The sequence below is a fragment of the Chelonia mydas genome, chromosome 11 (assembly GCF_015237465.2).
Source record: "Chelonia mydas isolate rCheMyd1 chromosome 11, rCheMyd1.pri.v2, whole genome shotgun sequence".
In the NCBI taxonomy this organism is placed as follows: Eukaryota; Metazoa; Chordata; order Testudines; family Cheloniidae; genus Chelonia; species Chelonia mydas.
This window is the reverse complement of record NC_051251.2, coordinates 12279800-12297906: the sequence shown is the minus strand read 5'-3', so window position 1 is coordinate 12297906 and position 18107 is coordinate 12279800. Positions and strand designations below refer to the sequence as shown.

The following is an 18107-nucleotide window of genomic DNA, read 5'->3' as shown; positions in this document are numbered from 1 at the left end:
ACTGGGACTGGAATGGAAAAAGGCTGGGTGTAGGGCAAGGTCTAGGCTGGAGCAGTGGAGGAGCAAAGCAGGAGCAGAGTTTGGAGTGAGGCAAGCACAAGGAGACAAACAATCTGTGGGCATATGTGTTGAACAGCCAGTGAGCTACTGCTGCTGCTGGGCTTAAGAACTGGCCTGCTGACATGTTAGGCTGTCAGGAGACTGAGCAGCTGCAGCTGCAGGGCCTTATTCGTGACACTGCACTACTATACCTATTGAGGACCCAGGGTAGAGGATTCTCCACTCTGTTACAGCCAGTTTGTAGTGTTGTAACTCCTTTGAAATCAGCAATGTAACACTGGTGTAAAACTGGTGTAACAGAGAAGAGAATCAGGCCCCTGGTCTTTCCCCTGACATGTACACAACATTCATTATTTTTTTACCCACTATCATCAATAAAGCACCAGTGCGACAATACAGTACATTTAAAATGTGGACTATTTACAGTACTGCCTTATGAACTATTCCTGGCTACTAGTTTAGTGGTTCTGACAGAGACACCATTAGTTCTCCAAAACAAAGGAATAAAATCTTGGGGTATTGGCTATATTCGGCATCAGCATGACAAAAGCAAAAGATAAAAGTTCAAATCAATTCAAGGTAAGTGAGGTAATATCTTTTATTGGTACCTTTCCCAGAAGAGCTTTGCGTAGCTCCAAAGTTTCTCTCTTTCAACAATAGAAGATATTTCCTCACTCATCTTGTCTCTCTAATATCCTGGGACAAACACGGCTACAACACTGCAAATCAAGTTCAGTCTGTCAGAGGTTTTTTGTTTTGTTTCTTTTCCTGTACTGAACATTTTTACTATCAACAGCCACAAAAATGAGATCAACCAAACAGTAATAATCCATCACCATAACAAATTAAACTCCGGAATCCAGGGGACTAATCTTCTTGAATCTATAGCTACGGTTTGATAATCAGCTGATCTGCCTGCAAGGATGGCACAAGGATTACAGCCAGTTGCAATTTTTTTGCACACATCAGCTTTCTGCTGGAAATGGAGTTTTGTTGCAATAGGAATGTTTCATGGGAATGTGCAGATTTTGACAACATTTTCAACAGGAAAAGTCTAACAAATCACTCAGCCTTTCTCATTTCAATATTGTCAAAATAATTTGTTTCGACAAGGTAAAAATATAGTTTCAACGTTATCATTTTAATTCATTTGGTTAGATGATTATATTCAAATATTAATTTAAATATCATATATATGTGATATTTTAAATTATTTCAACATTATCAAATTGAAATGTTTCAATGGTTCCAAATCAACATTTTTCAGTTTCCTTGTTTTTGCTGTGGGAAATTCTGGCTTTTCATTCTGATTCAGAATGAAACAAATTTCAAAATGGCAGAATTTCCTGTGCAACTAAAATTTATTTTTCTGACCAGCTCTAGAATTGACTAAGAACACATATCTCTTGTATACCTGTATGTTTCTATCAGCCTATCATGGGAACAATGTTTTGAATTTATAGGAATATTAAAAATATATAGATCTTAAAGACAAAGAAATACACCAACTTAAGTAAACCTGTTTGGCTGACCCCTGGTGTTTGCTGAAGATTTATTGTGTTTGTCAATCTCATGATTATATTGCAAGTAATGTGATTGGCCCCTGCTTCAGGCAGTCTCATGAAAAGATTCAGCTGGTTATGAGATTTTGGGGAAAACAGAAGCACAGACAGCAAGAGACCACCTGTACTGTAGGAGAAGCTGCACTAAATTGCAAATGGGGATTATGAGCTCTAGTCACAGCTCTTCCACTAATTGCTGTTAATATTTCTGTGCACCTCATAATGCTTATCATGAGTCAAGTTCTCAAACTGCTATCCTGGTGAGGGATAACTGTCATTCACCCAATTCATGGGTATGATAATTCAGAGTTTGCACAAAGTCACAAGAGCTGAGAATAAAATCCAGTTCCCTAATATAAATGAGCCAAGTCTCATCCACTTTGCCATGTGGCCTTTGAGAAGAAGCTTGGCGAATTAGGTGTTTTGGTAATACACACCAAAGCCTGATCTACACTAGAAAATTAGGTCGGCTTACCTATGTCACTCAGGGATGCGAAAAATCCACACCCCTGAGTGACATAGTTAAGCTGACCTAAGTCCCCAAGTAGACAGTGCTAGGCCAACAGAAGAATTCCTCTGTTGACCTAGCCACCACCTTGCAGGAAGGTGGATTAACTACACTGACGGGAGAACCCCTCCCACTGGTGCAGGTAGTGTCTACACTGAAGCACTACAGTAGCACAGCCGCAGTGGTACAGCTGTGCCACTGTAACATTTCAAGTGTAGAAAAGCCCTAGCATAGTGCAGCTCTGTGTCACCCCCTTTTAGTAGCTAGACCTTATAGAGAGGTTTCTGCTCTGCTACTACTTCCATGCTACAAGAGCTGGTTCTTTAGATAAAGTGGTACAGGTTTGTGCGTTCACATCCAGAAGGCTCAGGGTCAGACCCTACAGACAATCCAAATCTGGGCATTGTTTCGTTTGGTTATGTTGTCTGTAAGTAACAGACCACAAGTTGCTTCCACGCAGGAAGAGAAACCAGAAACCTGATGCCCAGAGTTCCAGTGCTGTCTCACAAACGTGTCTGTAACCCTCCGGTAATGTGTGTTTTTTCTCTCCCTGTAAGGACTATTCCAGATAAAAAATAACAGCGTTATTTCTCCCCTCACCAGTTATTCATATATCTGAAGTGAAACAGATCTGTGCCATGGATATGAAGGTTGTGGGTTAAGACCTTGTCGATTAGCCATGTGGGGTGATAAATATATAGACATGCAACTTTGTATAAGAATCCTGGAATAATTTCATGATATTTTGGAGACTGACTCATGAGTTTTGAACTTCTGGGGTCAGCACTACCGAATGTTTAGTTAGTTTTTCTGTTAACTCCAAACAATTTTTTTACCTGCTATTGCTTTAGTTCTCTACTTTCCTTGCCAAAGCTCAATATTTCCCCCCTTGTTGTGCCATAGTAGCCCAACTAAAAGAGGAGAATTCCAGCATTCCCATCAACTCTAGACATGCAGGTAGGTCAAAAACCAAACCACAACGCTTTCAAAAATTACCCTGGGACAACACTCACTAAACACTCATTATCAACATGGTTTCCTAAATTATGCATGTTTTAAATCAGTACTGGACTTTATGCCAAACTTAACAATGCTGACATCCAACAGAGTTGGAATTTGTAAGACAAAACACTGGATTTTGATCTCCAAGGCCAAACAAGTAGCTGTTTGCAATTCAGTTTTGGCTTGACTATCCCATAACCTCATTTAGTTTTGGTTGAACTAGTTCAAAAATATTTCAATACTAAAAGATCATAGGGGTACACTTTTACGTGCAGGTGTTCTAGTACTCACCACATTTAGTAGTTCCCATGACAAACAGAACCTAAGCATATTTTAAAATATATTAACACTTATAATATAACACCTTTTTAATCCCAAAGTGCTTTGGAAACTATATACATACAGCACTTCTGGAATGTAATCCACTCCAGAATGGATGACAGGCAGGTGGACAACCAATGTACTGCACACTACAACGGAGGAAGGGGAAATTTTAGCCAGGAAATCCAGAGCAAACTGCTACTCACATGAAGAATACCATATGATCTTTGATTCAAAATAGAACAGACGGGCCCTTGGTTTTCAAGGTCTAATCTGAATGCCCCCAACCAGGAAACCATGGAATTGAAATTATCTGCCCAAGAAGAATGAAGGGCAAAGTTGAATCTGTGGGGATTTGAATTTGTAGGTACAAGAAAGCATAGACACTTGAAAGCTGATGTTTAGACCTCAAGCTATCCCTTCCCAATTGATCTCATGGGACTAAATAGAAGAGTTGATACTTGTGTAGGCGAGAAAGTGAGTAACTTTTCACCATCCATTTATAATCACTTCCTGTGAAGCATAGCTACTTTCCCTGTGTGGTGCCTGGGATGTGCTCCTCCATAATAGTTGCAGTTAGAAGAGGGTCCAGTAGTTCACTTGTGGATATAGGTTTTAAGGAATCCTAAGGTGTTCAGAATCTACAGTAATACAGGCTATCTATGTACCAATATAGACAATGTTTTAATCCTGAATAAGAACAACATGATTTGCCGCATTTTGATTCAGATGCAAGCTCCGCAAACCCTAGGGGCACAACATCTCTGGCCCAACCCTAGCTCACATGGTATGTTTGATGAGGATGAAATAATGATTCTCCAAGTTCTGAAGCAATGGCATTCAGAATGTGTGCACTTGTTACACGTTATACCTTCGGTATTTTACATTGTAATCTTAGAGCATCTAAACCTAGAAGTCAATAATAGTTGACAGGTTTCAGAGTAGCAGCCGTGTTAGTCTGTATCCGCAAAAAGAAAAGGAGTGGCACCTTAGAGGTGGCAGCTTAGAGACTAACAGATTTATTTGAGCATAAGCTTTCGTGAGCTACAGGGCAATGAAGTAGCTCAACAAAGCTTGAGCAATTTCTCAACAAAAGGACAAGTGGAGAGCACTGTATTATATTTAGGTACTGAATACCCAACAACAGATGTCACAAATCATAGAATTTAAGGCCAGAGGGGACCTCTAGATCATCTAGTCTGACCTCCTGTATATCACAGGCCACCACCACCACCCAGCCACCCACACACTAAACTCAACAATTGCAATTGGACCAAAGCCTTTGGGAGACTAAACAATTGTGTGCCACTGGTAGACAACAGAAGGGATTGAGGTGTACCAATACCAATGGCAGGGGACTGATTAAGTGAGATATACCCAGATAATTTTAGCAAGTGAGCAGCACCCCATACCGCAGAGGAAGGCAAAAAAACCAACCACCCTAAGGTTTATTGCTTTCTTAGGTGATCCTGAGCATTAAAGCATTTTGGGGGTAAGAGGGGGCCTAGGGGAGATATTGCAGCTATCAAGGATCCACCTGGGAATTCCGTACAAGACAACATTCTCTTAACTTGGATTCAAAACTAAACCATGCCTCAGCTCTTTACAGACCTGAAGGTCTTTTCAAAAATGTACAGGGAGTGCCATCTACAGGCCAAAACAATATTGAGACAAATTCTCTCATTCCAGCAAAGTGGTGGGTAAATCTAAACCAGTGGTTCTCAACCAGGGATCCATGAGCAGCTTTCAGGGGGACTGCCAAGGAGGGCCAGCATTAGACTCTCTGGGGCCCAGGGCAGAAAGCTGAAGCCTCACTACATGGGGCTGAAGTCCAGGGCCCTGAGCTCCGCCATCCGGAGCTGAAGCTGAAGCCGAAGCAATGTAGCTTCGCGGGGTGCCCTATGGTGTGGGGCCCCAGGGAATTGCCCAGCTTGATACCCCCTAACATGGACCCTGACTTTTATACGTAGAAAACCAGTTATTGTGGCACAGGTGGGCCGTGGAGTTTTTATAGCATGTTGGGGGGGACTCAGAAAGAAAAGGGTTAAGAACCCCTGACCTAAACAACATGGGATCAGATTGCCCACACCTGCAAAAGAGCCTACTCAGAAAAGTTTCTCTTGAAAAATTAGCTTCAGATCATTCTGGGAGCTGGATCACAAAACCTGTATATCCCCTGGAGATTTTGGGGGAGATCTTAAATAGAGGTCATTTGCCTCCATACTGTCTGCCAGCCCTCCCCTGTAATTAACAATCAGCATGAATCCAGGCAAGCTGTTTCAACAGGGCTTCTGCCAGGAGCTGCCCATAGTACCCTATGTGAAGGAGGATTTCACAGCATGCAGAGGGCTCTGCCTAGAAGTTAATAAGCCTGAGGCTGTTATTAACTTCTAAGCAGATTTCTTGGAGAGTTGGCAGGAGGGACAGTGCTCTACATTCTCCCTCTTTGTATACGGAGTCTAGAGAGGGGGCAGTTCAAAGCCGACAGAGCTGCAGTAGTGGCTGATCTCGTCCTTCCATACAGACATGAACGGATCAAGGGAGCACGATCCAGTCTATAGTATTTTCTCATTCAGTTCTGGAAGAAAAATATTCAGTGCTATTCTATATTGAAGTACCTGGTGGGGAAAGATAGGCTTGTAGATTCTAAAATCGGACCTATTTGTATTTACATCATGTGTAACATTTGGGGAATTGGCTGAACTGTGATTCTCATATGCACCCATAAAAGATACTCTAGGCCCTCAAAGAGGTTACTGTGCTTATTTGTCATTCCAGGTAGTACTGCATCAGCTGTATTTCCTCGGATGATATCTTGATAACAACTAATCATTTGTGTCTGATTCTTTCATTTTATTACTGGCTGGTGCTGTAAGAGCAGTTTTTTCAGGTGTGACAAGCCATAGGCTAGTGTTATCTGGCTGAGAAATAGCCAAAGACCTCAGATTTGCACGAGATATAAAAAAGGCCTATAAAATGCACAAGCGAAGCCTGGGTTCTGGATGGTGCAGAGGGCCCACTCAGAGCTCCAGCGATTTTGTCCATCTTCATTTTATAGGCCATCCTTACATTTCATCCAGAATAATTACAATAAGAAAAATCTCCAAATTTTACAAGAGACAGTTATCTTCATACAATGCACAGTCAACCTGTGAAAATAGTTGTCATGGGATGTCATGAAGGCCAAAACTATAAGTGGGTTAAACAAAGAATTAGATAATTCATGGACAATAAGTCCAACAAAGGCTGTTAACCAAGATGGTCAGGGACACAACCCTATGCTCTGGGCGTCCCTAAATCTCCAACTGCCAGAAGCTGGGACTGGAAAACAGGAGACGGATCACTTGAAATTGCCCTGTTCTGTTCATTGTCTCTGAAGCATGTGGCACTGGCCACTGTCAGAAGAATACAGGGCTAGATGGGCCATTGGTCTAACCCAGTATGACCGTTCTTATGTTCTTACCGTGTCCATGATAAACACTGTCCAAACAGTACCTACATGAGAAGGGGTCCACAAATTAGCTCTGCCATACCCATAATGCATTATTCATTAAATCACTGGTGCTTTTCAAGTATACCTGTGTACAGCAAACTTATTAATCAGATGTATGTACATAAGAAGAATCTCCACATTGCCAGGACAGTATGTACCATGTCTTATTGTAGTGCCCTTGCAGATCAGTCAGGTTATAGGGTCTCTGTCTAGGGGTATGTCTACACTGCACAGTTCATCCATTGTACTTCTGCAGGTTTTAACCTTAATCTCCCCCTTTCTGTCTGCACAGCAAAACCTTTTACCCAGGTTTGGAAGTGCTTTAAGACCTGGCTAGCTTACCTAGCTGGGGGTTAGAACCCAGGCTACTCTAACTCACACTGGAACCCACCCACTTTGCAGTGACGATGCAGGCTAAATCACTCAAGTGCTGATAATTCTCCAGTGCCCTTCGACGATTCTGCACCCCACCCACCCCGCAAAGGGCAGACAAGTTCTCCCATAACTGACAACTGACTGGGAAAGATTCCTAGAGCATCTCAGCACAAAGAACCATGGGATATGCCCCCAGACACACACGGCTGAGTGCAGAATCAGTGAGGACAGTGTAACTCCAGTAGGTTTTAGAAGTGGGAATGCTCACACGTGGGGTAGACTAACCAAGGTGATCAGACCCAGGTGCCAATCACCCAGGTAAACTGTGCAGTGTAGACATAGTCTACTCTGAAACATTGCTATCCCAGAAACACGAATATTATTAACATGCAGTTTAGCAGCATTCAAAAGCATGAACTAATTACCTACCACTGAAAACATCAAAGAAACTGCTAGAGAAACTCCAGTCTGATTCTTACAACCAAATGCCTACTATCAGTATGAGCCAGAGGCAAACACATCAGCACCAATAGAAAACAGATTTTGGAGAGTAAATGTTTATCCATAAGGCAGAATGAATGCCTGGAAATCACTAAACCGAAATACCACTGCATGCGTCTTCAGTCTCTTAGGCCACGGTATGCATATACTGCACTTTTTCACCCTGAGTTACTTGATTGCCAATTAACTCAATCTTTGCAAAGGGATAATGTGGACATTCCTCAATCCTTCATCCCAGGATACAAACATTTTTGCTTTAACCTGGGACTCAGCCAGGAACAAATCATATGGGATCATCCACACTAGCCTTTACAAAGCTGTTAAGCATCTTGAGTTAACTGGTAATTAATTCACTTGAGGGGGAAAAAAATCATTCTAATGAAGACAAACTCTAAAGGGTTAAGCCCCAAATCCAAAGGGAAAGGATGGGGGGAATAAAAGAATAAATCATGAATACAGTGAAAAGAAGGAAGATTTATTCCCAAACCACAAAATCTACCTCATGAGACATTTCTTCAGAAGAGTCCCAGGTGTGATAAATTTATAGTCTTTCCTCTTTACTCTTCCTATTACTCTTTCCAAAGCAGAGAGTATTGTGTTTTCAAGTCTTTGACCTTGGATAAAGCGTGGGATTCCTTTCACTTTCCCCCTCAACATACATCCCCATGCCCCATTTGCCAACACTGCATTCCAATGTCATAGTCCAGACAGACCTCATAAATTAGTAACAATATTCTCATGTAAATCTACCAGAAGAAGGGCCCAGATCCTATTCCCATTGAAGTTAATGGGAATTTTGCCAGGCCAACCATTTCTAAGTGGGAGGCAACACGGCTTAGAATCTAAAGCACTGGACTCAAAGTCATTAGAGTTCAGAGTCCGCCAGGCTGAGCAACCAGTTACCACTGAGATGAGCTACCAATTGAGTAACATTTTGATCATGCCCCCTAAGACAATGTAATTGTAGGCTGTCAATGCAAAGCCTTCAGCTCATGAGAAAAGGAGGTACCATTGTAGTCCTTCACTGTACAGTTCTGGTGTGACCACTTCTGGAATACTGCATTCATATCTAAGCATCTGATTACCAGAAAGATATTGACAAACTGGAGAGAGTTCAGAGAAAGACAATAATAAAAGATTAGGGGGCTGAAAGGACTGACTAATAAAAAAGCCCAGTGGAGTTAAATATGTACAACATGACTAAGAGACAATTAAGAGGAGACATGATAACAGCTACAAATATATGAAGTCTGTAAATGCCAAGGAAGGCGATGAATTAATTATGACAGTAAAAGGGGCATAAACAAGAGAAATGGAAAGAAATTACGAAAGGAAAATCATAAACTGAATGTCAAGAAGAACTTCCAGACAGTGACCTCCACCAGGCTGAGAAACAGTCTCCATATGGATATGCGTAAGCCCTATTGCTTGGGACATCTAAAATTGAACCAGGAAAACACGTGAAAAAGATGGCCAAGGGTTGCACTTGATGATACTTTCTTCATACTTCTGTGTATGGGACCAGGGACCATCTGAGGGGCAATAAGTCTTGTGCCCATCATGTAAGCAAATTATCTGATCTATGTAAAACCTAATTTACCGAGAGCACCTTTCCATCTACAATGCCCTGAGACTGGAGCACCTGACTCAAAGACCATCAGCAACCAAGGCTGAGATAAGCTTTACGTACAAAAGTCTGCATTACTCTGTTTATGCGGAACTTGGAGCAAAATGTGATTAGTGATAAAAAGTTTGCATTCTGGTATATATTTTAAGTGTTTTTAATAAAGGGAACCCATACAGCATCATCCCAATAGATCAGTGTAGTTTGTCTAAGAAAAGGCTAAGAATTGACTACAAGTACCTATATGGGGAAGAGATTTCTAATATACATCTCTTTAGCCTAGCAGAAAAAAGGCATACTACGATCCAATGGCTGGAAGGTGAGGCGACATAAATTCAGACTAGGCATAGAGTAGAAATTTTTTAACAGTGATAGTAATTAATCATTAGAAGAACTTACCTAGAAATATGGTAAATTCTCCATCACACTAAGTCTTTGAAGTAAGACTTGATGTCTTTCCAAACTATATACCATATTTCAAACAGAAGTTATAGGCAGAAATTACAGGATGAGGTTCTATGGCCTGTGTTAAGCAGAAGGTCCGACTAGATGAGTATAATGGTCCCTTCTGGCCTTAAAATCTATTTATCAGCTCACAATAAGTTGATAATATTTCTCATCATTGCAACCACATCAGCTTCTCCCCTGTTCCTTCACTGGCTGCCTCTCCAATTCTACTTCACATTCAAGTACCCCATCATTAACTCCAAGGCCTGCATTACTCTTTCCCCATTGATAGTTCTCATCTCTTGTTTCTCTTCTGTTCCCCATGATCTGCTCTCCTTATTTCATCCTTCTTTTCTCACTCAAAATTGCGCCATTTTCATGTTTCCTTTATGCTGCCTCCCATTTCATGTGTGTCAGGAATCCTCCCCCATCAAAACCTGTGCTGTGAAGAAATCTTCCAGTTTTGCTCTCAAGCCAACCTTTAATTTTGAACTGTTCATCTGTGGGTGATAGATCTTAAACTTTGCAGGGTAGGATCCTTGTCCATTTCATGTGTTTGAGAACAGTTACAGAGCTCTATAAATATCAACACTTGTTCTTAGGAGTCTATGAAAGGAAAACAAAATCAGCATGAAGGCGCAAATTGTGCATATAACCCAGATTTTCAGCCTCTTACCTGTGCTACTTCTTCAAAATCATCATGTCTTTTCTGAAGGGCTCGTGCCCTGTGAAGAGACTTTCCCACTCCAGTGTGTTTACTAAGAAAGGCTTCCCCATGGTTTTCGATCCAGTCCAATACCTGGACACAAAAGAAGAACATTCAATTATCTATTATGTCTCTTTATCACACAGAATTTCTCAGTAAGTGGCTAAAATAGCTGAAAAAATTATTTGTGCGTGTTTGCTGTAGAAAACACACTGGCACATGGCAGAGCCTAATCCAATCAGACAGAAGATAAAGTGTTTTTAGATGTTAGTGATAAAATTACCATTATTGGAATGCCATTACCTGTTTATATGGCTTACAAATAACATGATCGTTTGAGAGAGCATGAGTGTTTGCTTTTGAATAATTTAATTTGAGACTGTCTGAACTGCAGGGGTGGGAGGAAGCGGGAAGTCTTTTACATCTGGTATCTTCCACTTGTTATACATGTGATGTTTCACTCCATATTCTTTATGAAAATATGCTTATGATATGAATATGACATAACTGAGATATATTAATGCAAGATGGGTCTTGTAAGATATTATTGGAAAGCTTATGATTTACTGAATGCGATTATTCAATTTGTATGCCTGTATCATTTCTGTATCCAAAGTTAGGAATATTGACTGTGTATCTGTATTTCAACTATGCTACTTTGTGTGATGCCCACTGCTAACACTTCAGGTACAACAATGGAAAAGCCATACAGGGCTGATGACCCATCAGCGAGGACAATGGACTGTGGAAAGGTTTGGCCTTCGTTGGGACGCTGCATACTGCCACTGACTCATGGATGCTGTGAGACTACAGTCAGGTGGTCTTGTCACCTCATACTAAACATTACCCAGGACTTCTTGTAATTTTCCACTGGAAGGGAAAGGGGGTCAAATTTGGGGAACAAAGGATTCCCGCCTTATGTAAATCCTATGTAAGAGTCGGGAGGAAGGCAAATGGGACTCCTCCTCTTCATGTCCTTTCTGCTCAAGAAGAAAGACTGTTAAAGCCACCTGAAGTGAAGGCAGGGGCGGAGTCCAGACTAAGACAGGGGTCCAATCTGAAAAGAAATATAACTGGAACTCTGAACCACAGAAACTTTGCAACCTGCCTAAAATAATATTTAGAGTAAGAAATTACATTTCTGTAATTTTTCTTAAGTATATTGAGCTTAGCTTTCGTATTTTGCTTTATTTGGTCAGTAATCTGCTTTGTTCTGTCTGTTATCTCTTATATTCACTTAAAATTCACCTTTTGTAGTTAATAAACTTATTTCTTGTTTATAATATAACCCAGTTTAAGTAATTTCTAACCGGGGGCGGGGGGGGGGGGGGGAGAAGTTGTGCATATCTTCCCTCCACATTGAGGGAGGGGGTGAATTTCATAAAACCTTTGGGTTTGTACCCCTTAAAGGGAGTGGGCACCAGAGTGTTGGGGCAAGCCCCTAAGGCTGAATGTTACCAGAGCTGATCTCTGTCTCTCTGTGCAGCTGGGTGTGGCCCTGCCTGTGTGCTTGGCTGGAAGAGACTTGTGAGCCTAACCCAGGAAGGCCAGATAAACGGGACCCAGGTTGGCAGAACAGCCTGACTCAGTGGCATCCCAGTACATCAGGTGACACCCCAAAGGGCCCAAACCTACCACAATACACTCCCAGCGTAAACTGAAACCTAGTGCTAGTTGTGCAACGATTGACTTCACACAGACAGCAGACTTCAACGTGCAAAATCTAAAACAATTCCAAACACATGAGGGAGGGATACATTTAAATTGCTCAGGAGGAGGGGAGAGAGGGTTATCAGGGCATCTAAAAAGGAAAGGTTAAGGTCCTTAGCTAAAAGCTGTAAAACACTGATGGGTATCAACTTTTCAAGTAACTTCAGATTTCAGGCTACCCACTGTAACTGAACCTTGCTGAAAGCAAAGTCACAAGTCTGATAATCTGAAGGTTTGGGGGATTTTCTTTCCAAAACAGTTCAGCTGTATCGCTGTTGTCAGTCTGGACCTGCCTCTCACAATAATGCTAGTTTGGTTTCTCAACCTGCTGTCCATTAAGCCACCATCATTTGTACTAAAGCCAAGATTTTGGATGCCTCATGTAGACGTCCCATGCGTAGGGTCAGTTCATGCTAATCTGGGACCCCGCGGACCTGACTCATGCTGATTGTAGCACATGTCTGCAAAGTCTAAGGCAGGGGTCTCCAAACTTTTTGAATCGCGCACCCCCAGGGCCAGCTCTCGGGAAGCAAAAAAAAAAAAAAAAAGCTGCCGCCAGCACGCCACCGAAGAATCAGCACTGCTGCCGCTATGCTGGCGGCACTCCTCCTGTGCAGCCCCAGGGATGGTCTTGCGCACGCACCCCGCTCTGGAGACCACTGGTCTAAGATATATTGTGTGATCTTCTCCCTCCAGCTGCCCTCAAGCTCCTATGTCATGCAAGCAGTCGGGAGGTAGGGGTTGTTCAGATCCACTGGGGATAAGAAATGGAGAAAGTAAATAAGGAATGTGTCCCACACTGGTGATTCTGTGTCACAGTGTATGCAGGGATTCAGGATCTCATCCGTCAAGGAAGGTGATCTGTACTGTTTGCAGGTGGGGTTTTCCTTCAGCTCCCATTGAAGTCAATGGAGAACTGAATAGTAGCTGGAGGTTTCCTGCTAACCAAGAAAGGTTGGCGCCTGTATTATGATAAATGGTAAGACCACCCTGATTTCCCTAGAGATAAAATTATCATCACCATAGAGCTCTGCCAGCACAAAGTGGCACCTACTTTCATACTTCACATGACGTGTCACTGGAGCATAAGCAGAGAACATCACATTAGCAGGGCCCCAGACAGGCATGGGGGTAGGGAGGGAAATTGCAACTGCAAGTTTATCAGCATTGTCTAGATAGACCACTGTGGCTTTTTAATACCACTCCATGCATGAGCAGGGATTCCTAGAGCCCAAGACAGAAGATACTCTCTGAGTGTAGAAGCCATTTGGCAAGTGTGGCTCTGGTGAAAGCAGCTGTTGCTGATTAAACTGAGATAACTGAAAGAATGAAAAAATGGAAGAAGGTGTGACTTTTATTCAGGCAAATGGAGCCATTTCATGATGTAGATGTATAGGATCTAAAACACCTGGACTTTCAGTTTTTCCTTCCATTATATATTCTAAATGCCTCTTTATAATGAGATCCTCTACAGCTGCAGTTTTTTATATATTGTCATTTTTCCTTTCTTCTTCCACTGATGGCAAGAACACTGTAATAATAATATTTAGAAATTTACATAGTAGTTTTCATCTACAGAGTTCAAAGCACTTCAAAAAAGTGGGTACTGAAGCACTCTACCTCCTGCTGAGACAATATATAGTTGTCACAAATGTCATTTTGTGGATTAACTAGTAGCACATGGGATTTTGGAAACAAAATTCCTATCCATGCTTTTTCTTTTATGATCTACTCTGTTCCCATTTGCCTACATTATAGAACCTAACATATTCCTTTAATGATATGACAGCAACATAACACCTGGCCTGCTAAGAGCTTTTCTATGATATGTCTTGTTTGCGTATAACTTGTAATAACAGTAATTATTGGAGGGTTGTCTGCTAGCATGGCTGTCATTATGACTCTATTAATACTTCCATTAACATCCCCTTCCCTTTTGTCAGGGGTTTGCAACTTGTTATTAAAATTGGATTAAGGCTAAATCATGACTTAGAAGATCTCAACCCATGAGGTCACAGTCTCTTTTTTTAATAGAAAATTGTAAACTGTAAAAATGTGATTTCCAATAAACTCACAAATGGCTTCAATTTTTTGGGCAACTTTTTCATATTTACGGCATTATATATTATATATAAATAGCATTTTTCATCCTGAAGCATTTTACACACTGTATTCAGAGGGGTTGCTTTAATCACTATTGAAATGTTTCTATTTCTGGTATGGGACACCTTCTTTTTTAAGACAACTCACATCAATAGTGTACAACAATTTAAGATAGGAAATGAAAAATACCACACCCATTTGGAACTGTAGGGGGAGTACGAGTAGGCAACATACGTTTACCTAATAGGGCCTGGCTACTGATACAAATCATGGTATTGCTACAAAAAGGGACATAGGATATTTAATCCATAACTAGTAACGGCAGTGGTCTTGCATCTCATCCACACAACACAGAGCTCCCTAATGCCATGCTGTGGCACTGGTTCAACAATAACTTACAGGGGAGGGTGCCATTTGCTGAATCACCATACCACTTCCTGCAACATTGGGAGGTTTCCTTTGAGGTCCCCTCTCCAAGTGCTGCCCTGGCCCAACACTACTTAGCTCATGAGATCAGATAAAATCACACCTCGGGATAATAAGGTTGTACGTCCGCTTCATAAATCAAAACAAGGTGAACAGTTCAGCTAAAATCTATTAATCATTCACTAACGATATACGCCTCAGTGCCTATTTGTCTACTCCCCTCACAACTGTCTCCATACTTTTTTCTATGCTGCCTCTGTGCCTGGAATGCCCTTCCTAAACAGATTCACTAGGCACCTTCCCTTCATGAAGCATCTGATTCAATTTCTTCCTTAAGACCTATTTCTACCATAATGGCCACAAGAAATGAGTCAAATAAGATTTCTATTTAAAACATAATGACTTGCTCAGTCACACTTTTGTGGCCCTATTCTGCATCAACCGAAGTCTATCTATTTAAGGTACTTATCTGGCCCCCTTACCATCGTACCTAAATGCCTCGCAATCTTTAATATATGTATCCTCACAACAACCCTGTGAAGTAGGGAAGTGCAATTATCCCCCATTTTACAGATGGAGAACTGAAGTACAGAAAGCCTAAGGCCAGATCCTCAAAGGTATTTAGGCACCTAACTCCCACTGAAATCAGTTAGGCCTACACAATGGCATAAGAGAGGAGTCAGAAGGAGGGCATGTCTCACTCCCGTGTATGGGTGTGGAGCCTGAGTCACAATCTAATTATATATAAAGGGCAAAGTATTATTTATAAATACTAATATTAAGGGAGGACTGGATGATTTCAATGGGAGTTGGACACCTAAATACTTTTGAAGGTCTGGGTCTCAGCGACTTGCCCAAAGTCACAAAAGAAACCTGTGGCAGAGAAGGAAATTGAGCCTAGGTCTCCTGAGTTCTAGGCTAACATCCTAAGTACTGGGCCATCCTTTACTATTATTATTAATAAATAATACTTCACCCTTATATATAATGCCTTCCATCTGATAAGCTCACAGCTGCTTACAAGCATGACAAGATTAAACCTACCACCAAGTCTGTGAGGTACAGGAAATATTATGCTCATTGTACAAAGCGGCAAACTGAGGCATGGGACAGTTGAGTAGTGGCCTTAGTTTATACATCAGAGGCCTAATTTCCAGCAGTGCTGAGCACTCACACTCCAACTGAAAACAGTAGGAGATGCAGATGCTCAGACTTCTGAGTATCAGGCCCCAAGTCTGCAGCAGATCCAGTCCTGTGACTTAGCCACAAGAACCTAGAAAGGTCATCACTCAAATAAAAACATTAGCATTTGTAAACATTTATCTGTCTGTGGTCTTGGAGAGACCACAGTTTTTCTTATGCTGAGAAAAGGAAATGACTCCAGAATCACCAATAGATAAGTACTGGTCAATGCTGATTTTTTAAATTGAGATCACAGTACTTATGACTGATTCTGTTGCTGAAAATACTTATCAGGTTTATAGCTAAACAGCAAAATTACAATGATTTAGTTCAAATAATTTAATTATTCCTTCGAAATACACACGACTTTTTGTATATTTTGAGAGTGCTGTCAAAAAGTGCAGAGTTGAACATTTAGTCCAGTTTATGTTTTTGATTTTATAATTGTCCTCCATATTCCAAATATATTTTTAAATCACCAAGAAAAATAATACATGCCATGAATCATAATAATGATGACAATATCCTGTAACTGGTCACCTCATCTGAGACTGTCAGGGCCATAATTTGAAACATGAAGTAATTATTTAATCCCAAAATGTTTCTTTAATGATCTCTTTCCAGTGAGGATTACTATGATATTTGATCTAGATATCAAGCCCTTCAGGACAGGAACTCTCGCTGACTAGGTGTTTGTGCAGCACCTGACACAATGGTGCCTGATCCAGATGTGGATACTACTGCAATAATAATACTAAAGAACCACAGTGCTGATGCACATTTTATGAAGCCACAGAGGTTTCCAATACAGACTGCTGGGTTATCCTGGAGGCTCAACTCAGACTTCAGAATGCCCATTAGAAAATACTTGTTGCATTAGTGAAAGTCTAGTTGGATTCTCATTTTAGGCACAGGCCTGAGTAGAGGGCAGAGTATAAGGGGCACTGCCTAGGAAGCATTGTGATTCATACACACACCTGGGAGTCAGAATGCTGCCTCCCCTGCTTCCTCCTTGCTCGTGGTGTAGTACATTAGGGTACTAATTTCCCAGTAGTCTATCCCAGCAGCAATTTACAACAGCCCACCACCCATCTTGGCACAGCTACTCTGGTTAGCAAGGAAAGTGGTAGAGCCAAGGTTCCTTTGTTCCCTCACTCCTTTCCTAAGCACCTGCACAATGGAAGGGAATAAGAGGGTATCCCTGCTTATCCATACATGCCCAGACTCAGGGCCCAGGTGGCCTACAAAAGAGCATAAGCGAGGCATGAAAGGTGTCTGGCGTCCTTTCATGGATGCAGCTTCTGAGTCACAATCTAATCTGTATACATTTAATATTCATATGAAACAGGGCTCAGACGCACTGTTTGTTAGGAATCAGTGTTAGGATGTTAACAGCAGGAGAGCATAAACCATACAAAAGCATCACTTCTGAGGACAGCTGTACCCTTTGGCAGAAATGCGGCGGGGGGAGGAAGGGAGAGACACACACACACACACACACACACACACACACACACACACACAAGTAATAGAAGACACCACTCTCAAAAGATGATTTTTTAACATTTCCCTTATTTTAAAGGAGAAAAAAAGGAGTACAATTTTCATTTGTTTTCTACACAAATCACATTCTTTTTTTCTCTCCTGGCAAGCACTGATTATGCACTGAACAGAACAGAACGCCTTGGATCAGCCAGCAAACCCACGTCACCAATGAAATGAAACAAAACTACACTCAATGAATGGATGAAAACATTCTTGGGGCCTGATTCTCCTCTCACAGACTGCAGTATAAATATAGTGATATCAGTGGACTGCTCCTTATTTACACCAAGGCACATAACGTTAGCCAATACATTTATGTTAGTCATAGTATACACCACATGAACAGGTATTGTGTGTATGGCAACAATATAATATAAATTATATACATAGCATTGGGAAGTTATATTAACTGAATGTATTATGCTCTTCTCAGAATTCTGTTCACCCATGTCAAGTATCCCATAATACTCTGCAAAGCTGAAATCAGCTTTGGCCTTAGAAAATAGGAAGTCTGTCAAAGCTAAGATACAGGAATGGGGAGT

General features: G+C 41.3%; 1 protein-coding gene across 6 annotated transcripts in view; it reads right to left on the bottom strand.

Moving 5' to 3' along the window:
* Positions 1-18107, bottom strand: part of KALRN (kalirin RhoGEF kinase) — a 746508-nt gene that overhangs the window by 320389 nt on the left and 408012 nt on the right. For all 6 annotated transcript variants that reach the window (XM_043525781.1, XM_043525782.1, XM_043525784.1 and 3 more), the window contains exon 10: positions 10570-10692. In XM_043525781.1, coding sequence (XP_043381716.1) covers positions 10570-10692 — 123 coding nt within the window. The remainder of the gene's footprint in view (positions 1-10569; positions 10693-18107) is intronic.